Below are 21,678 nucleotides of genomic sequence, written 5' to 3' on the forward strand. Positions count from 1 at the left end.
CCCACACTCTTAACGACTGTTGTTCAGTAGCAGCAGTTATTTAATGACTTAGACTTTACCTCTTTGACTTTTACTTCATTAAAAATCTTTCTGAAATGAATTATTTTACATTCCTGGCCTAGTTGTACACTTTATACTCATTTACTGTTGACTGAGAGTGTCAGTTGAGTGTCAGTTGACTGAGTGTGCCTAGAATTGGACATAGAAAGATGAGTCACTTGTGGGTGGGATATGCCAGACAGATTGGGGCAAAAGCATTGTAGGCAGGAGGATGAGGAACAGAAGTACTCAGAACATTAGGGAAGTGGTTGCTGTGGTTGAGCACCAGACATGTGAAGGACTGGAGGAGATCTTGCACTGCCCAGGGTTTGAAGCATGTAAAATGCTTACTCTCTGTGGCACAGATCCTCCTCTGTATGGTTTCACTTTATCAAAGTAAAAGCATCATTGAGCATTGAGTAGGATACACATGGATGGTCCAGCTTAACACTATAAGAAGGATCTATATGTGGGACATCAGCCAAGCTTCTGTAAATACTTCCAAAGTCAGTCAGTATCAACTGTCAATTGGCTAGGATGGATGTCCTGAAAAATCTGTCAATAAACAATAATAAATTTCCAAAAAAATTTAGTCATTTATATAGTTTATCCTTAAAAGAGGAAGAATGATGCTTTCTGTGGTATGAATGATGCATGTGTGAAACCAAGGTTCCTAGCTCAATCCCTGTATATGTCATTTAGTTACTGAAAGTTTGTCCTGTAATTTCTGTCAGCTTTCCTAGTTGCTTCTGGTCACTAGTCATACCCTGGAAAAATTATAGATTAACTTAATGGAATTCTGTACTGTTACTTGAAAAAGAGTACAAAATCCTGATAATAAATTATAGGTGTAGGGGAAAGAATGTTGGCTCTGAAGTCATTTTTCTATAGCAGTATCCAGCTGTTTTCAATACAAGCGTGGAAAAATCTTTTCATTTTCTCTTTCCCAAAAGACAGGTATAATGTATATATAGCTCATAAGACTCAGATGCTCAGTAAATGTCAGTACTTCTCCTCTTTTTTCTTCACAAAATACCATACATTATATTACTTAGTTTACCTTTTTCAACTAACTTGACTATTTCTCCATGCAGTCTGGAGGCCTTGATTTGCCTATCACTGATCTTACAAATACTGGATGTCATTACATTTTCCTTTTATTTGTGCATTAATGTTCCAGTCACCTTCTCCTTCTGCTGCTGCTAAGTCACTTCAGTCGTGTCCGACTCTGTGCGACCCCATAGACGGCAGCCCACCAGGCTCCCCTGTCCCTGGGATTCTCCAAGCAAGAACATTGGAGTCGGTTGCCATTTCCTTCTCCAGTGCATGAAAGTGAAAAGTGAAAGTGAAGTCCCTCAGTCGTGTCCAACCCTCAGCGACCCCATGGACTGTATCCTTCCAGGCTCCTCCATCCGTGGGATTTTCCAGGCAAGAGTACTAGAGTGAGGTGCCATTGCCTTTTCCCTCTAAATGCCCTCAAAATAACTCAGCTGAGAAGTCTTTTCTTCCATAGCTGGATCTATTTTATCATCTAATCCCTACATTTTTTGTATTTGCAGAGCAGTAAGTATTCCTCTAGCAGGGCATCTAAGAGGAGATGCAAAGGAGATAGACACATAACATCTGAAGCTCAGAAAAAAATATATGGATTTGGAGAAATGGATTTAGAGGTCATTGGCATATAGATGGTAGTCTTAAGTATAGATATAATATTCAGAGAACCTAAAAAGAGAAAAGAGGAATCCTGGAAACAGTAGCATTTAAGATGTGGAAGAAGGAGCCTGGGAAGATCTTCCAGAAAGGTAGGAGAATCACCAGAGAACATGGCATAAAAACAGCAAAGCTTTTCAAGAAAGAGGGGTGTGGTCAGCGATTTAACTATTGAAAGGAGTTATGTGAGATAGTAACCAAAATGTATCCCTTTCATTCAACAAATTGAAAGTCACTGTTTACCTTAAACAGTTTTAATAGAATGAGGCCAAAAACTGGACTGTAGTGGATTATGCAGCAATATGAAGAGAGGAGGAAATTACAGATGTGGACTATTTGCTAACCTGTTTATGGAGCAAAGGAGAGAGGAATCGGTAGCTTCAGAGGATGCAGATTAGAGACTGATGTTGCTTGGTTTAATGGGTTTTTAAAAGAAGTTTATGTTTAGGGCTTCCCTGTTGGCTCAAACAGTAAATAATTGCCTGCAGTGTAGGAGACCTTGGTTTAATCCCTGGGTCAGGAAGATCCCCTGGAGACGGGAATGGCTACCCACTCCAGTATTCTTGCCTGGAGAATTCCATGGCCAGAAGAGCCTGGCAGGCTACAGTTCATAGGGTCGCAAAGAGTCAGACAAAACTGAGTGGCTAACACTTTTACAAGTATGTTTATATACAGAGGGGAAATGTCTGTGGAAACCAAAAATTATAATGACTATCAGCAACATAATGAGAAAAACTATTGGAATTTTCCCTACTTTTTAATGAAATTGACTTGAGAGTGTTTATGAATTTGCCTTAAATCATCTGGTTGTTTTTATGTTACTATTAATTTTTCCTGATTACAAGAGTAATACATGATTATTATTAAAAATTCAAACTTTGCAGAAGTATATAAAGTAGAAGATAAAAGCTTTCTGTAATCTCAGCGGTAACTGTTACTAGCAATTGTATATATGCTATACAAGTTTTTTACCTATATGTGAGCACATTGTTCCTGTAGGCTTTTTCATTTAACAGTGTAGTTAATTGATGACTCAGTGATGGAACTAAAGGTAAAAATAAACTAAGCCTATGTAGATTTTTACATCTTTGATTTCAATATATGGTTAATGAACCTTCATATTCAGGGATTTGATTTACAAACCTCTATTCTTTATCTTTCCTTTTTAGAGTGGATGTAACTGAAATTCAGATAGCTTTAGTGATCGTCTTCGTGTTATCTACATTTGGAGGAGCAACAATGTGGGACTACACGGTAAATCTAAGTGTTTAAATTTATATTTAAGTACTTTTTTTAAACATTTGGGGAAAATATTGTATTGTTAATTTTCTTCAGATATTCTTAGAGCTACATTTAATATTCATTACATTTCTTAACCTTTTTTCTTCATTTTATAATTTTACTATTCTATATACCTTATTACAGCATGACTATACTACCCTATTCATGAATGTACTACCACATAAAAGAAAACGACTCCATTTCCCAAATACACAATTAGACTCACTAGTTGAACTACTTTTTCAGGCCAAAATTTATTTCATAAAATAGATTTATAAAAAGTAAATTCAGTTAAACACTTTATGTTTGAAACTTGCCCCTCAATATTAGGAAAGATGCTAACTTGTATTTTTTATAATTTACTATGAGTGAAGTTTCTCATGTTGAATGTTTTTTTATTTTCTGCTTGGTTGGAGACCTCAGATAAAAGCTGACTCTCAAGGAGGCCACTGTTACAAATTCATGCTTTCCACAGGAAGGAAATTTATGAAGAAAAATTATTTTCTCACTACAACCTAAGTTTACACTATTGGCTGACTCAAAACTTCATGCCCGTCGAGTTAAGAAGAATAATAAGGATAATATCAGCTGTCAACAACTAATGCTTATTCAATACTTACTATGTTCTTAAATATTTTACTGTCACTCTTTTCATCTGACCCCCAGAACAACTCTATGAAGTAGATACTGTCATTTTTCTGATTTATTAATAAGTCTTAGAATGATTAAGTAATTTGTACAAGGACACATAGCTAGTAAGTACTGGAGCTAGAAATTGAACAGACTAATTCCAGACTCTGTTTTTAATCACAAAGCAATATACCCCTGGTAATACAAACAGTAAGAAATACAAAGCTAAACATATTCTTACCATAGGATCTAGTGACTATGCGCTTTAGTATTTACCCAAATACATTAAAAATTATGTCTATGCAGAGAATTCCCTGGTGGTCCAGTGGTTAGGATTCACTTTCACTGCTGTGGGCTGGGGATCAATCCCTGGGCAGCGAACTAAGATCCCACAAGCCACATGGCATAGCCAGAAAAAAATTATGTCTATACAAAAAACTGATTATGGATATTTATTGCAGCTTTATTCATAATTACCAGAACTTGGAAGCAAGTAAATGGATTAACTATGGTACATCTAGGCAATGGAATATTATTCAGTGTTAAAAAGAAAGAGCTATCAAACCATGAAGAGACATGGAGGAAACCTAAATGCGTATTATTTAGTGAAAGAATCTAGTCTGAAAAGGCTCCATGTTGTATGATCCCAATTATATGATATTTTAGAAAAGGCAAAATGATGAAAACACTGAAAAGATCTGCTATTGCCAGAGGTTATGGGGTTAAGGAAGGATGAATATTTTAAGGGACGTGAACCCATTCTGTGTGATACTATAATGGTGGATACCTGTCCACCTGTCATTATACGTTTGTCATTTATACATTATGCATTATCACAGAATGTACAACACCAAGAGCAAACCATGATATAAACTAGGGTGATTATAAGCGATAATGATGTCGGTGTCAGTTCATGGATTGTAACACATGGATTGTATCGCTCTGGTGGAGAATGTTGATAGTAGGGAAGCATGTGTGAGGGCAGGGAGTATATGGGAACTCTGTGTACTTTCCGTACAGTTGCTTTGATCCTAAAACTGCTTTAAAAATTATATCTATTTTTAAAAACTGTAAGAAATTTCTCTGTGGCATTTAGTTTCAGAATTGCCAATTGTAATTCATATTACTAGGCTCAGAAATAGACTTTGAGCATATTTTTAAGTAGTGGAACATTCTCTGTGATATTCACATTCCTTCTTATCATGTAAGAATAAATAATAGAATCAAGGATGTGCTACATAGGCCTCTAAAATATGTAGATGTGTCTTTCGTGGTAGCTGCTCTGCCAATACCCATTAGAAGGTAAATGTGGACTTACAGGCAGTTAGGCAACTCTGGTCATTGTCAGATGTGGTTGTTTTAGTTTGGAATTCTGATTTAATTATACTGTGGAAGAATTTAATCTTAAAATCATTTCATTCAATATTTTGGCAATACCATAGGAAGAAAGCATACCTATTTATTCTCATCAATAAGAATACTTGTTTTAGATATAGATTTTCTAAATTGAATTATTAATCTGTAGTTTTCACAAATTTTGGTACAGTATTTCAAAGTATATTTTCAAACACAATAGCCTATAGCTTTTGGCAATTCATTGTTACTGTTTTTTAAATCCTTTGCTGCCTTTGGAAGTTTTCTTGAACAGCAATTGACCAACAGGTAAATATATATTGCTAAAGAGATTTAATCCTGGATGTTAACTACACAAAATTTTTGCATGCACACACATGGTGATATTTGTCACATTTGTGATACAGATCACAGATCACAGTGTCTGACTCCTAAGATGCTGCCTTTTAGAGGTACTAGAGTCAAGTGAACATCCTTTTTCATGTTTCCTCTAAGTCAGATGAAGGCTTGTGAGATGAAATGCTTCATCACAGTTATTTAAGAAGATTTAGCTAAATTTGGTGCATTCATTTAAGAGATAAAACCATTAGAAGAAAAATTAACACTTCAGATTACATTCCAGAAGTTAAGGTTTGATTATAAGAAAATGGGTAGCTTATTATATAGGGTTCTATCGTAATGTTTCTTTACTGTTTAATAGGAAAATAAATTTTGTTTTCTTAATGAAGTGTTTCTTTCCTCTACCCTAAAGATACCCATCCTAGAAATAAAATTGAAGATCTTACCAGTTCTTGGAGTAGTAGGTGGAGCAATATTTTCCTGTTCAAATTATTTCCATGTTATCCTCCATGGTGGTGTTGGCAAGAATGGATCCACTATAGCAGTAAGACATTAATTTCATCATCATTCAGTATTAATTTTATGATACATTTTCTTAACACCCAGCTATAGAGATACTAAAAATATGATGAATTTTAAAAATAGGGAAGGAAACTAAATATCTTAAAAGAATCCTTTTTAGGCACATAATACAAAAAGGCATTTTTGAAACAGTTCAGACTGATTTTACAGCATTTTTCCTCTTTCTATACAGCCTTTCTTCGAGCAGGCTTTGGTGACATTCCACGTAATCGTCTGCTGTTTATTGTACATAATTAAGAGCTGCCATTTGTTTTCTTCCTTGTTGTGCCTGGCCCTGATATAGGAGAGGAGGAGGCAAGAGTGAGTTCCTGACTGAATGTCAGGAAAGCAGTCCAAAGTCATGGTTTCACATATGGGACAATTTATTATGCATGAAGTAAATTTAATTGAAATTTCATCACTGAAATATAGTTTTAAAACTACCCTAATATTTTAAAAGGTAAAAACTTCAGCCTCAGTTCTTGAGTGGGTACACCTTGCATTTGTTGTGTTATTTACACTTTGCTCATCTATAATTCTTCTGTATTTATTCATATTTGTTTTTTAAAAAAAACTCCTTCAGTACTTTTGCAGAGAAAAGAGGCAGAAAGAATTCTGCTCAGTTTTTAAACAAATATAATATCTATGTTTTTTTTTAAAAATGTCATCTTCAAGGTAGTTGAACATTATGAACTTATTCCAGTGATGCCATCTTCTATCAAAACATAGCTGGAATGCCTTTAAGCTGTAGTTCATTCTCTTTAATTTGCTGTAGTTCAGAATTTCTGTCCTGTAAGGATGGGTTTGATTTTGAGAAAAATCAAAGTCACTTGAAGCCAGACCTAATAAATAAGAGGAGTAAAAACCTGAAATATAGCATTTTTACTTAAAAAAAAACACCTCATTCTTTTAAATGACATATACTGGCTCTTAAAACAATTTGAAAGGAATCATAATTCATATATTATTGACATTTATGAATATATTTTATATACATAATTCAAAGGCAAAGTATAGAACTCAGATACATAAGTTCTGATATATTTGGAAAGTTAATTGGTTGTTTTTTGAGGTGTTTTGTCAGTTGACTTCAGAATTGTTTTAGAAATGTTAGAATACTCTGCATAAAGGGCTTAAGAGTACTTGTTGCTTGACCATGGATGATAAAATACAGCACTAGCTGGAAAGTGAGTTCCACTAAAAATGATAAACTTAGCGAGGATCAATGTCCATTTTAGAGAATATTTTACTAAGAAATAATTGATTAAATATTTGAAGGGAGACAAGAAATCAAACACTATTTCTAAGAAGTGGTTGATTTCAAATTCTTGAACCAGTGGTTTTTCAGTGTTTTTTTTTAGCAGCAGATTTCCCTGAATAAAATTAACAGATAAAAGCACCATTTTAAGGGCTTCCCCTGGTGGCTCAGTGGTAAAGAATCTGCTGCCAATGCAGGAGACACAGGTTCGATCCCTGGTCCAGGAAGATCCCATGTGCTGAAGTACAGCTAAGTCCGTGTGCCACAACAATTGACCCTGTGCTCTAGAGCATGGGAGCTACAACTACTGAAGCCCACATTCTAGAGCCTGTGCTCTGCAACAGGAGAAGCCACCACAATGAGAAGCCTGTACACCCCAGCTAGATAGTAGCCCCCACTCCCCGCAACCAGAGAAAAGCCCACACAGCAACAAAGAACCCAGCACAGTCAATGATTTTAAAGCAGCATTTTAGTAGCATAAATATTTATAACATTACTATATAGTGTTTTATTGACATGACTTTAAAATATTCATAACAGTGTAAGTTCTAACTTATTACATATAAACTTAATAAAGAATAAGGCAGTTTTAACAGATACATTTAAATTGATGGTTATGTATTTAGTAAGCCTTAATATCAAATTTATTACAGTATTTTGTTCAGAATAAGCAATCCTGACAGAATCCCGATTCATATAGATAAAAATATAATGGGTTCAGTTGTACAATGCTACATAAGAGGGCACTTGTGGTCTAAATGTAAAAGGCTGGGCAGGGTGGGATGTTGGTATAGTGAGTGACTAGAATTAAAGTCCTCCTAATCAATGATTAAGATATTGTATAAAAGTGGCAGGTTAAGCTTTATTTCAGTATCTCACAAAAATATGTTAACTTGGCAACTGGACTGTTGATGGGCTTTCACATGGTAAAATTTAGTGTAAGATAAATGATGTCATTTTTTTAGTGATTATTAGCTTAAAATGTATATTCATATAAAATTGGAATGAAACATCTGTAGCACTGTATTACCTCTTTGTAACCCTTGGTAGGGTTCTGTAGAAGTTTGAAAAGCACAGCTAAGGTCTGTATACTCCTTTAGGCCATATACCATCATACTCTTCTCTAGGTCTCTAGTTCCTAACACAAAGTAGATGCTTAGAAAATATTCGCAGTGTAATAAATGCATTGTTAAAATGTGGTGCTGATTTTCTGCTTTATCCCTTAGGGTACCAGTGTCTTATCACCTGGACTCCACATAGGAATAATTATTATACTGGCAATAATGATTTATAAAAAGTCAGCAACTAATTTGTTTGAAAAGCATCCTTGTCTTTATACCCTAATGTTTGGATGTGTCTTTGCTAAAGTCTCACAGAAATTGGTGGTAAGAAATTCTTTTATTATTCATGGTATAAATAATGTATTTGTTCCTCAAATACAAAACTGGAAACTCTTTCATATAATGGGTAGGTTTTTTGTGGTGTTATCACAATAAATAGTTAGCTATTTGTGCTCCAAGTAATACTGTAAATGAACGTTTTATTCAGAGACAAGACTCCTTAGTGTAAGTTCTCTTTTTTGTTTTAACAATTATTATCAGTTATAACCTTTTGATATCAAGGAATTTAAATATTGGAAACTTTAACAAGCTACCTGTCCTGAATTTGAGAGATTTTAGATTCAATATTCCCATATCAAATGTGAGATTAAATGGTCTCTTTGGTGGTGGTGGTGGTAATGGTTTAGTTGCTAAGTTGTGTCCAACTCTTGTTGATACCATGGACTGTAGCCTGCCAGGCTCCCCTCTGTCCATGAAATTTCCCAGGGAATAATACTGGAGTGGGTAGCCATTCCTTTTCCAGGGGATCTTTCAGACCCAGGAATCAAACCTAGGTCTCCTGCATGGCAGGCAGACTCTTTACTGACTGAGCTATGAGGGCAGCCCAAATGGCCTTTTTATCCTTATCTTAACAGTAAATTAAAGATTTAGTTATTTCTATTCTGAAAATAAAACATTTAAAATAGTGAAATTCTTTTGTTTACTTTTTTATAGATAGCTCACATGACCAAAAGTGAACTGTATCTTCAAGACACTGTCTTTATTGGCCCAGGTCTTTTATTTTTAGACCAGTACTTTAATAATTTTGTAGACGAATATATTGTTCTATGGATAGCAATGGTAAGTACCTTTTTGCTAAGATTTTTTATTTATTTTCAACAAATGTCAGATAATACTATGCTTAAGAGTCATTTCAGTGAGGTATTAGGTAGCCCTGACTTTCTAATCTGTTAAGCATTTCTGAACATTTAAAATTATTTCTTTAAAGTTCCTTTTATATGTTTGAATATGGCCCACATATACATCAAGATACAGTTCCAACAATGTAAATCCTTAAAAACAAAACTGTGTGCCTTAAAAAAATATAGTACCAGAAAACAGTACAAGTGGCCTGAGGTGACCTCTAAAAATGGTATACTATTCACTCAACCCAGAAAACCCCACAAAATCATGCAGATCAAGAGGTTCAAATCTTCGTGTTCACTTTAAGAACACTCGTGAAACTGCCCAGGCCATAAAGGGTATGCATATCCGACAAGCCACCAAGTATCTGACGGATGTCACTTTAAAGAGGCAATGTGTGCCATTCCGTCGTTACAATGGTGGAGTTGGTAGGTTTGTACAGGCCAAACAGTGGGGCTGGATTCAGGGTTGGTGGCCAAAAAGAGTGGTGAATCTTTACTGCACATGCTTAAAAATGCAGAGAGTAATAATGCTGAACTTAAGGGCTTAGATGTAGATTCTCTGGTCATTGAGCACATCCAGGTGAACAAAGTCCCCAAGATGCAGCGCAGGACTTAAAAGAGCCCACGATTGTATCAATCCCTACATGAGCTCTCCCTGCCACACTGAGATGATCCTTACTGAAAAAGAATAGATTGTTCCTAGACCAGAAGAGGAAGCTGCACAGGAGAAAAAGATATCCCAGAAGAAACTGAAGAAACAAAAACTTATGGCCTGGGAATAACTGCCGCAAAAAATAAACGCAAATAAAAGTTAAAAAAAAAGTACAAAATTGTCAAAAATCACTTCACTCTCTGGCAAAGCTTTACAAACATGAATTAGTGTCTTATTTAGTCCAGGTTATTAGAATTACTCTGAACTTACAGCAGATAACAGGTAAATTAAATGGAATTTGGGTTAGCAGAGGGCACTACTTCATCAAGAAATGTAAGCTAATACTGAGGAAACAGAACAGACGGTACAACCAAGTACAGGATTCCAGGACCATTTGTGCTAGAAGTAAACAACCATATATATGTGTATGGCCCTTGAGGATAGTGCAAAATTTATATTAATAATGATGATTCTTATCAAGCAAATTCAATTCTCATAGCTTGCATCCTGCTTAAAAAAGTGATACAGATAATACATAATTTCTATTTAAAAATTATAAAATATAGGATTATGGTGCGTAAGAAAGCAGCTTTAGCCATCTAAGGAAAAGAAAATCATTGTTTCTAACATTTTAATCACAAAGAAGGCAATTTTAACATTTAAAAAATTTTTCTGAGACATTTATGGCTAGGCTTCAACTAGTGCTATTTCTGGACAATTTTGCCTCATTTTTCCTCACCTCCAGACCTCACTAGACTTCACCAAATTGTTAGAGATATACAAAAATGAATATTAAAGTGAGCTAAAAGAAACATTGAACCTTTTGATAATTTGAATGATCTCACACTATTTACTAGAGACAGGTGTTTTTTAAAACCTATCTGTTCTGTGCATGGATCAATGGGGTACATGTGATCATCCTTTATTCTAGGTTTTATAGTATACTTTTTTGGAGTAAATTAATAATATTTATTCAGAAGTCTTCCATTCTTCAAATAGTGGTGAGATATAAATCTTAATCCTTGAAAGGTTCTCAGGCAATATTCTAAAAGATGTTTGAAAGAATTATTTCTTTAAAATTACTATCCACTATAAATATTATTAGTGCTACAAAATAATCTAAATTTAAGAAATAGGGGGTGATTTTTCAAAGTATCTGAAAATTCAATGTAGGGTTCCTTTTGGTGAACTTAAATAAGTATTACCAAATAGAATGAGTGTAATTAAAATATCAGGTGTTAAAAATTCAAGCACCTAACTTGTAATGAGTGAGTTGGCCTGGTTTTACATCAGTGGTGGAGATTATGCTAAGGAAGTTTAATTCAGTTTAATTGTGGTTAACAAAGTGTTAACCACAATTAAAAACAAGCAAACAAACACCGGGTGGACCAAAACCAACATATTGTGCCCTTTGGCATCCTTAAGAGAAAAGGTTCTTGCTTCAGAGAGAGAAAAGTCAGATGGAGTTTTTCAAGTAAATAAGATTTTCCTCTTATCAGTGAGAATATTCTCCCAACAGAGCCACGAGGCTCCTTTCTATGAAAGGAAGCATTTGCCCTCAGTCTCTGGGAAAGTTCTTAAATAGTGTGCCTTCCTCCTTAATTTTGTAAAGAACACAATTTTTGTATGCCTTCCCTCAACTATGGTGTCTTTTCCAGGCCTTTACTGTCTTACAACTACTTTCACAGGAATAAGAACAGTATATGATGGAGTGATTTCAATTTTAATGACTGACAGCCCCTTCTAGTAGAAAACTGGTGGCTTTGTTGCACAGCAGAAAACTGAAAGAATGTGGAGTCAGAAGACTTGAGTTCTGTTGTTTTTCAGCTTTTGTAATTTAGTTAAGACCTTTTATCACTCTGAGCTCAGTTTCTGAATCTGTGAAATACCCTGCATATTCCAGAGGACTACAGTGAGAGCCAAATACAAACTATAAAATGTAATATTTTTGATGAAGAATTTTTGGCTAAGGTTTGAGATTAGGGGATGGAGGACAGAAAAAAATAGCTGCTACTTCAGAAAAGATAGACCATAATCCATTTTATATTTTCTTTTTTTGTTTCTAAAGGTCATTTCTTCACTTGATATGATGAGGTACTTTAGTGCTTTGTGCCTGCAAATTTCAAGACACCTTCATCTAAGTATCTTCAAGACTTCATGTCATCAAGCACCTGAACAGGTTCACAAGCATATTGACTAATATCCCAAGGAAAAGAGGAGAAGCAGTTAGGGGAACCTATGAGTGAAGGAATCCCTCTTTGCAGGAGGCTAGTATATTATCAAATAAGGTTATATTTTAATATAAAAATTAAGTCCTATAGATCCATTGTATCTTAGTTGCAAAGCCCTCATTATCAACATTTCTTATCAAGGTATTATCAGAGTAATACAACCTATAAATTAATTCTAAACAAAACCAAAGAAGGAAATTTCAATTTTCTAAGTATAAGAAAGTGAACCACTACAGTTCTAAAGAGCAATCTGTTTGTCTCAGAAATCCTTATCAGACAGTTGGGGTTTTCTCTGCCAAAGGATTACATAAAAATTCAGGACAGAGGATTTTAGCCATCTTGAGGGAGATGGTTACTTTGATTGCTAAGAATTGATAAATGAATTCATAATATTGCATAAGTGCATAGACTTGTAATTGAGTCAAATGTAAGCATCTTTACAGTGAGAGCCAATTATTCCTTGATATTCTAAGTTTCATTGTCACAAAAAAGTGGATATTAAACATTTCCATTTGTGAAAAATAAAAACAGTAGCCTAAGCACAATTGACATATAAGAAAATCAGTAATTTATGAAACCATGACAAAAGTATCTTTCCTTTAGAATATCAGCTAAAGCTACTTAAAGTACACTTTCACTCAAGATAAAATGGGGATAAAATAAGTATCTTTTATTCAGTCACTAAGTACATTAAATATTGATTCTTATCTTTCCACTCTCAAAATGTTTCTATTGCTCATTATGAATAATAGAACTGTCATATGGTTCTTTGGTAACCCAGATCCTCAATTCTCATCTTACCTGTTTGTAATTTTTATCTAACAGTTCTGTAGACCATAAGCCATATGTTGAAAACATTTCTTTAAAAAAGAAATAATGAACATGTACTGTATCTTAAGCAAGAAAAAGGCATGTTGTAAAAAGAGCAAAAGTTGATATTCCTTAAAAGGAAATATGTTAAGTACAATGAATATACTCTGGAGTACTTATTTTGCTTCTAAAACAATTGGTAAAAATTCAGTACGAACAGCTTAATTTGAATAGTACTTAAAATTTATAATCCAACATGTACTTTGGCTTAAAAGGGAAATCCTTTACAAAATGCAAAAATTTAGGAAGTAAACTGTCCCTAATGTCAGATATTTGTTAATGATGGAGGACTAATTTCTTCCAATATAACTGATCACAGAAGAAGAGAATCAGTATGTATTTGTTTTTTAAAATTTGGAAAACCTAAAATAAAGGTGGATTATGAGACAAAAATTAGAATTTTAAATATGGAGAAACAAGACAAAGTCACTCTTCTCTCCTTCTATTGGGCATATTGTTTTGAATAACTCAGGGAAAGTATTTTCAGCAAAAAATACTAAGTTTAACCCAAATATTTAAAATTTATTTTGCTGAAACAATATTTATTAAGTGTTCAATATGTTTTTCTCTGTTTAAAAAGTGCACATTTTAAAATACCAGGTATAAGAATTAACTGTTAGTTTGGAAATAAATGTAAAAACTTCCATATATTTACTGAATATTGAAACTGGAAAACAAAACATTCTATGTAATTTATAGTTAAAGACCGATGTGAAGTACTTAAACCATAAGTAATTAGGTATGTTAATGAAATGCTCTTAATCCTTACTAAGGGCATATGTCATTTAATTATGGACTGAGCCCAGTTAAATGGCATTTTGATGTCATTGTAGAAATGACATTCAAAAATCCATGCCTTAAAACAGTATTTATATATCCTGTTTGGTTTTTTAAAATGGATTTTAGCAGTTTAATTTATTCCAGAAGGGAAACTTAAGTTGCTTTTAATAAGTTTTATAAGTCAATAGAATATATTTTTGAAATCTTATTTTCATTAGAATTGGCAGTGTAACTTCATGAATATGCATGAAAGGATGTACATATAATAGATTTTATGTTTTTTTTCCTTAAATAAGAACATTAACCATCTATACTTGTGTTTTCTACCTTTTGGAAGTGATACAAATACACGAAGCCAAAACTTGCAATTAAATCATTTTTATTGCTAAAAGTTAAATGACAAATGTTAGAAAAATTCACTATTGCTATATTATCACTAGCACTATTAAAGAGCTGAAGCAAAGTGGTACATATAATTTAGGGATTGCTGCTCCTCACACAAGTTCATATTTGGAGGTGAACAAAAAGAATGGTCTTGCAATGATTAATACTATATAATATTTTAAACCAGAATCTTAAATCACTCTAACGACTTATTAGCTAATGTTATAATTGTATCATGTTACTTAGGTTCAAGTTCTTCCTCCAAAGAGTCATCAGAATAACATGGATTGAAGAGACTTTCGGACACTTGCCATCTCTTGCTGCTGCTGTTACATGAGAGAAGATATTAAACACTGGTTTAATTTTTAGATAAGTGTTAATACATATTTCAGCAAATAAAATATTTCAATGCTTACATTAATACTTTCTTTTACAGTTCTGAATAACAACTTACAGTTTCCATCATAATTTTTTTTTGCAACAAAGCCATTTCTTTTTTAAGTTCATTTTGTGCACCAGTAAGTAGATTTTCATGATTCTTCTCCAAGTCCTCCATACTCTAAAACACAAAAAGCTAGGTCAGTTACAAACCACCACTTTTCATCTCAGTTTCAAAACTTATGCAGTTAATTTTCAAAAGTAGGAACTTTTTAATATTCAACAATGCACATTATTTATCTCAAATAAAAATATTCTAATACATGAAAACCAAAATATCCACTAAAGGAACAGAAAATACCATCATAAATCAAATATTATTAAAGGAGTTACAACAGTGGTGTACCTTCTCACTGGAAGAAATAAACAAAAAATAACAAAATTTTATAAAAGGAATAGAAGCACAACTTGCTGTAGCTATGTAGTAGAAAATGGGGATTAATTCCAATTTAGTTGCCAAAAGAATAAGATTGAAAAGGTAAGGGAAAAGGAGTTAAAAGTATTCTAGGGCAAGCACATAAACAACAGCACCAAAGTGCAGAGTTCAGAGAAAGCAATTATGTGAAAGGGTGGAAGCAAAGGATGAATGTAGTAACTGAAGCATAAAAAAAGGATCATATTATTGGGGGGTGGGGGTAAATCTTGAATACCTAAGAATTCAGTATGAGAATCTACTGACAGTTTTTCAGGAGGGAAAAGATAATGTTTTCAGAAGACAGTATGGCAGACCCATGAAGGATGGGTTGGTAAACAGAAAAATCAGTTAAGAGTGTTTATAGTATAAGCAAAGAATAACAAGGTTCTGAACTAGGGCAGTAGCAGTGGTGAAGAATAAGGGAAATGGAGGTGTCAAATATAGTACTAAAGTTCCTACACCAAGTGATAATGTCCAGTGATAGCATTTAGCACTTATATAATGAATTCAGAATGGAAAATAGTTAAGAATTTAAAATGTGTAAGCAAAATGTTTTCCCCTTAAACTGAGAAAAAAATTATATTCTACTTCCACATATAAACTATATTTTATAAGAATGTATTATGTTAACAAATACAACAAACCTTTATGAACTGCTCATATAATTGTCTAATTGTTTTCAGTCTCTGGCTCTGAACAATTCTAGATTGTTGAAAAACCTTTTGTTGCTGTCGAAACAGATTCTGCAAATGTAAAAGAAAAAATTATGTAATAACTATTTGGATAAAATTTAGGAAAAAATAATTCTATGTTAAACTTAAAAGGAATAGTTTTTAAATCAGTATTTTTCAGATTTTATCTTAACATTTACTATGAGTTTAGATAATGTGTTCACCACTTACATACAATAATAATCCAGCTAGTCACTGAATAGGAAATCTCAACAGTGCTCAAAACATGTCTTAATTCTTCTTGAGTTCTACGTCAACACAGATGATCCTTCCAATATTGCTGATCTTTCAATTTCTTGGCCTGTTTTCAACCAATGGTTTTTGCCCTTCACCCTACTTTATCTATTACTTACATACTCATAACCTAGATTTTGTCATTATCAATAACTATAACCTCTACATAGTATTAATAGCAAACTTCATATTAACAAAGTGTTAGGTAGGAAGCAAATACCAACAGCTTTTATATATGGTATGTGCCTGTACTTATGGTTTACCATTCAGCAGAACCAAACTCACAGCCAGCAATAGGTAATGGAACCTGACTGAGTTCCATGAGTGTACTACAAGGCCAGGCTCTCCACTTCTACTTGAAACTTGGTTATAATAGATTAATTATAAAGCTACAAAGCTAAGCATAATACTAACAGCAAGTTTTTCTTCTTGTTCCTCAGCTTTCTGCATATCCATATCCCACTGCTGGAACAAAGTCAGAAACTGCTGAGAATATTCTTGGTTAAGCTTCTGCCTGTAAAACAATATTATTATATTTCATATCAACGTGGAACAACTATCAAAACAAAATTGATTTGACGTAATTATTCTATAATAAAAGAGAAAGTATCAAATTTCCAGATGTGAAATCAAGAAGTATGACTTATGCTGATTCCAGAAATATTTATTTTCCTAACCAACTAACAGAAAAACCCTCAAAATCCTCTCATGCACTTTAGCTCTTGAAAACTAGTGGAGTTTTATTATATATATACATTTTCCCAGAAAAGTCCATTTTATCTCCAAGCAATTTACTTTTCATTTTCTCCTACTGAATACAGGTTATGATATGATAGATTCACTGAAGTTACTATAGAAGATTTTCAAATAGAAATATTTCACTTAATTTTTCCCCATTTTGGTACAATGATTTTGTACAAAAGAACAGTTAATTCAGCTAAAATATACAAATTGTTTATAATATATAAGGTGATCATTTTATATATTGTTAAATAGTTAACTGTTATAAGATCAATGGTTTATATGACACTTTTATTCAGCTAGCGTATTTTTAAAATGAAAATAAATTACTTTTATTGTTTAAAAAAAGTCTCAATCATTATTTAAAAGGGGAAAGAGGTCACCTTTATTGATTTCTAGGAAATGTATTTCAAGTCTGTGAAGAAATAAAGTTATAGGACTAAAAGACTTAGAGGAAAATCAAATATAATTTTTACTAGAGATCCCAATAAATTGAAGATGATAATACTTCTCATAATTTGTACCCATGAGTAGTAAGGAATGATACAAATGTTGTGGCAGTGAAAAAAACCAACAACTTTACCTTTGCTCTTGTTGGATTTTCCAAACATTTTCAAGTTTCTGGTTACTGGTTTTGAGAGAAGCCTTGGTATACATTTCTAGTCTCTTTCTCTTGGCAAGAAGAGACTTGTTAATATCAGCTATAATGAAAATAGATATTCATTAAATTTAATGTGAAAGTATGTTATTTATTCCCACATATTCAAATAAATATGGATAAAGCTGGTTCAAGAATTTTGAAGATATTAAAAAAAAATACACATACTATCAAAAAGCATGATTAGTTGCTTGCTTTTTTTCCTGAGAAAAATTTTAGTTATTGGTATCTCAATTCTTATTTTCTTAACTAGAGATAATTTTAATTTAGAGATGACTAAAAAGAGCTAATAACTGAAGAAAAAGGTCTCAAGGACAGACTAATTTTTTCATAAGACACTAGACTAAATTTAGAACTCATTATATAAAACACAAAACTTTTTAAAAATCCTAAAAAGAATAAAAACAGTTAAAATGTTTTTAAAAACATAGTGATACTATTAAATATATTTTTTACTAAGAGAGACAAAGCATAGGAAAATCTTAATTTAAGTAGGTATCTAAATAAATTAATTCAGGAACTCTTTTAAATATGTCCATGGAGCTTTTTACAGGCCATTTTTTGCCAATAAGTACTGCATTTCATAAAAATTTTAATACTTCTAATAATTCTTTGCTAAGCACATGCATATGGATCTACTATCAATAGTCATTTTCATCAACCATGATGAGGTTACCTATACTATCAGATATTTGGTATTTCCAAGTGAAAGTGAAAGTCAGTCAGTCGCGTCCAACTCTATGCGGCCCTGTGGACTATACAGTCCATGGAATCATGGAATTCTCTAGGCCAGAATGCTGGAGTGGGTAGCCTTTCCCTTCTTCAGGGGATCTTCCCAACCCAAGGATCGAACCCAGGTCTCCTGCATGACAGGTGAATTCTTTACTAGCTGAGCCACAAGGGATTTCCAATATCCATCTCCAATAATACATTTATAAGGTCAAGTATTTTGCTACTACCAAATAAGGCAAAGCTTTAAAAAAATATTTGATTATATGAATGATCTATAGGGAAGAGCCAAATATTTATTCTTTTTTCAGAATACTATCCCCAATATAGTTAATGTAACTAATATTTGACATACAATTTAATGATTTTTTTATTTGATTATACATCTCTTTGGAGAAGGAAATGGCAAACCACTCCAGTATCCTTGCCTAGAAAATCCCATGGACAGAGGAGCCTGGCGGGCTGCAGTCCATGGGGTCACAAGGAGTTGGGCGTGACTGAGCGACTAACACTTTCACATTTTCATACATCTCTTACTAGCAACACTGTCTTTAATTCTCAATTACATAGTTTGATAATGTAAAAATAACAATAAAGTTATTTTAAAGGTTTCAGTTTACACTGCATTTAGTAAAGAACACAAGAATGTCATAGAAAATAACAAAAGAGAGAAAATGAAAAACTGACACATATACAGATATGCGTGTGTTTGCATCACTTAGTCAATGAAAGTCATACAAAAAGGGATATTTTTCCCATCCATTTTTGTTCTAAAATTCCATAATCTATTAAACCCACACATGTATAAAGTAACAGGACCATTCCTAACCCATTGTTAGTACCATTCTCTTTTCATATCAACAAATGGAAAAGGTTAATAAGGAAATCTATGAAGCTGAATCACATATATCTGTGCAAAATCTTACATATAAGAACAAAGCATTAAAAAAGTCTTACAGTCCACTGATTATTATTTACTATTATACAAGTTATATGGTTTAAAACAATGTTGAACACATATATCTCCTAAAACATACCTCCAAATCTTTCCAGCATATTCTGTACTTCACCCCTATGAAAAAATTATATCAGAAAAGTTTTAAGGATCCATAAAATATTTATTGTTTTGGAAGGAATATCACATACCCAGTATTTTACATGCAATACTCTTGGGACAACCAAATAGATGGTTCTTAAAGTCTAACAGGTGAAAATTGTTTGACCATATTACCCCATATCTTCAACTGCTGCAGAAGTCCTTTTCTTCCCTTGTTTCTCAAGTGTTGGGGTCTTCTCTGCATGACAATAAAAAAAATATTTGAAATTAAGTGTGTTATTTTGGTAATTTTTTAATGGTATATCTTAATTTTGAGGGTTTGTGCTTTTTTTTAAGCTTTCTGCCAAGACAAGTTTTTAAAGCAGATTTATAAATGCAATACTTTGTCTGCAGGTTTGTTGTGTTGTTGTTTAGTTGCTAAGTCATGTCTGACTCTTGCCATCCCATGGACTGCAGCCTACCAGGCTCCTCTGCTCATGGTATTTTCCAGGCAAGACTTATGGAGTGGGCTGCCATTTCTTTCTCCAGGGGATCTTCTCCTGACCCAGAGATCAAGCCCTAGTCTCCTACATTGGCAGGCAGATTCTTCACCACTGAGCCACCAGGGGAAGCTGCCTCTATGTAGGTTGCTGCTGCTGCTGCTAAGTCGCTTCAGTCGTGTCCGACTCTGTGCGACCCCAGAGATGGCAGCCCACTAGGCTCCTCTGTCCCTGGGATTCTCCAGGCAAGAACACTGGAGTGAGTTGCCATTTCCTTCTCCAATGCATGAAAGTGAAAAGTGAAAGTGAAGTCGCTCAGTCGTGCGGGACTCTTAGCGACCCCATGGACTGCAGCCTACCAGGTTAGATGGAATTAAATCAGGATCCAAGACCATTTTATACGAACAATTTTGCAAGTCTTCCTGTGTTAATGTCATAATAATCTCTGTACTATTTATCAGACATCAGGTGAAAGATGCTATAGAAGCTTCACTAGCCCCCAAACAGAAACATGAAATACATGAAAATGCAGGACGTGGTCAGTAAACGTTAGGTTTACTGTACCTTCAATGGCATCCTCCTCTGAACCACTCAGATCTTTTTTGTCTTCTTGCTCAAATTCATAGGCTCTTATAGCCTGATCCCCCACGGATGGTTTTGCCAACTTCCCGGAATGTTTTCTTCCAGAGGGCACCATTTTTCAATGTTTTCTGATTTAAAAAACAAACAAACAAAAAAACACGAAAAAAAACCCTTCTGAATCCAAAGACACTATTTACACAGACTGGCAAATTTCAAAATGAGAGATATCAAATAAAGATAATTGAATTCCACTTTAGGATTCTCTTCATTTACTTTGTTGGAGCAAAAATTAACAAGATAATGACAGCACTGCCCCTGATCCCTGGGGTGCCTTAATGGAGAGTTCTCCTCTGAGGATGGGGAGGGCGGCAGAATTCTAGATCCGCTTTTGCCAGCTTCTGGCTAAATAAATTGAGGCCCATCTAGATTTTGCATTTCAGTCACAGAGTGAAATCAGCGACTGACAGGATCAACCACGACCCCACCCCAAACTGCCAGCAACAGAAATACAAAATAAAATCCGCAGAAAAACACATCCAGTAAGAATTCCACGACCCAGGCCTCAAGGATCAGTGAAGGGGAGCCCTGAGTTAATCTAAATGGTTTCTGTGGATTAGCGGCGGGGGGGGGGGCGGCGGGGGGGGGGGGGGAGGCGCGTGTGCGCGGAGACTAAAGCCCACCCTCTTCTCCTGCGGTCAACCTGTCCACCCGCCACGTTCAACCCAAGTTGCCCAACCTGGGCCTTCCCGCCCGCTCCCCGCCATTCACAGCTCTGCCCACTAAGACCTTTAAGGCCTTCAAATTCCTGTCAGAGGCTCCCGGGAGAGCCAGCATGAAAATTTTACCTGGTCAAGAGTAGCCCCTGGCTCAGACTCCCACGCAGGATAAACGCTTCCCTCCTCACGCCCGAAAAACACCCCAATAGCCGAGGACCGCAGTTAATGTCTCCGGACAGGCGTACCCTCCACTCCTGCTGCCCAAGTACCTTACCTGAAGTGTTCACTTCGCAGCCGCGACAGTCCTCTGAGGAAACTCCGAATTCCGGCGGGAGAAAAGCCAGCCTCGCCTCCCAGGAGCGTCGCTGATTGGCTGGCTGGAAGGCGCATGCTTACAGTGGTCCCGGGGCTCCGCCCCCTCAGGTGAAGAACTCTGTGAGGCTGCTGACCCTGAGTGCGTTCTGAGCGGCAATTTGTGGCTAGTAAAAATGAGGCGTGGCGCTTTCCAGTAGCTTTTTGTAATTTAAGTTAAAATTTTTCCGAATATTTTAATAAAATGGCGAAA

The 21,678-nt window shown here is 34.6% G+C and overlaps 2 protein-coding genes and 1 pseudogene across 5 annotated transcripts in view; 2 read left to right on the forward strand and 1 right to left on the reverse strand.

Moving 5' to 3' along the window:
- CHPT1 (choline phosphotransferase 1) overlaps positions 1 to 14,748 on the forward strand; it is a 29,785-nt gene extending 15,037 nt beyond the window's left edge. The window contains exons 4-9 of one of the 2 annotated variants that reach the window (XR_003034571.2): positions 2,919 to 3,003; positions 5,765 to 5,896; positions 8,398 to 8,556; positions 9,226 to 9,351; positions 12,137 to 12,335; positions 14,580 to 14,748. Coding sequence is in view for 1 of the 2 variants with exons in the window: in NM_001075507.1 (NP_001068975.1) it covers positions 2,919 to 3,003; positions 5,765 to 5,896; positions 8,398 to 8,556; positions 9,226 to 9,351; positions 12,137 to 12,247; positions 14,580 to 14,624 (658 nt within the window). In the remaining variant the exon portion in view is untranslated. The remainder of the gene's footprint in view (positions 1 to 2,918; positions 3,004 to 5,764; positions 5,897 to 8,397; positions 8,557 to 9,225; positions 9,352 to 12,136; positions 12,336 to 14,579) is intronic. The other variant, NM_001075507.1, reaches the window with a different exon arrangement.
- Positions 9,358 to 12,130, forward strand: LOC112446716 (large ribosomal subunit protein uL22-like; annotated as a pseudogene).
- On the reverse strand, positions 14,312 to 21,422 carry SYCP3 (synaptonemal complex protein 3). 3 transcript variants are annotated; one of them, XM_005206702.5, is made up of 9 exons: positions 21,388 to 21,422; positions 20,380 to 20,525; positions 19,511 to 19,574; positions 19,317 to 19,351; positions 17,476 to 17,593; positions 16,566 to 16,665; positions 15,831 to 15,929; positions 14,788 to 14,892; positions 14,312 to 14,659 (listed from the first exon to the last, which is right to left on the reverse strand). In XM_005206702.5, exons 2-9 carry the CDS (start codon positions 20,510 to 20,512, stop codon positions 14,606 to 14,608), a joined length of 708 nt encoding a protein of 235 aa, XP_005206759.1. In that variant the 5' UTR covers positions 20,513 to 20,525; positions 21,388 to 21,422; the 3' UTR covers positions 14,312 to 14,605.
- Between the last annotated feature and the right edge of the window lie 256 nt (positions 21,423 to 21,678).

Source organism: Bos taurus, chromosome 5 (assembly GCF_002263795.3).
Source record: "Bos taurus isolate L1 Dominette 01449 registration number 42190680 breed Hereford chromosome 5, ARS-UCD2.0, whole genome shotgun sequence".
Taxonomy (NCBI): Eukaryota; Metazoa; Chordata; class Mammalia; order Artiodactyla; family Bovidae; genus Bos; species Bos taurus.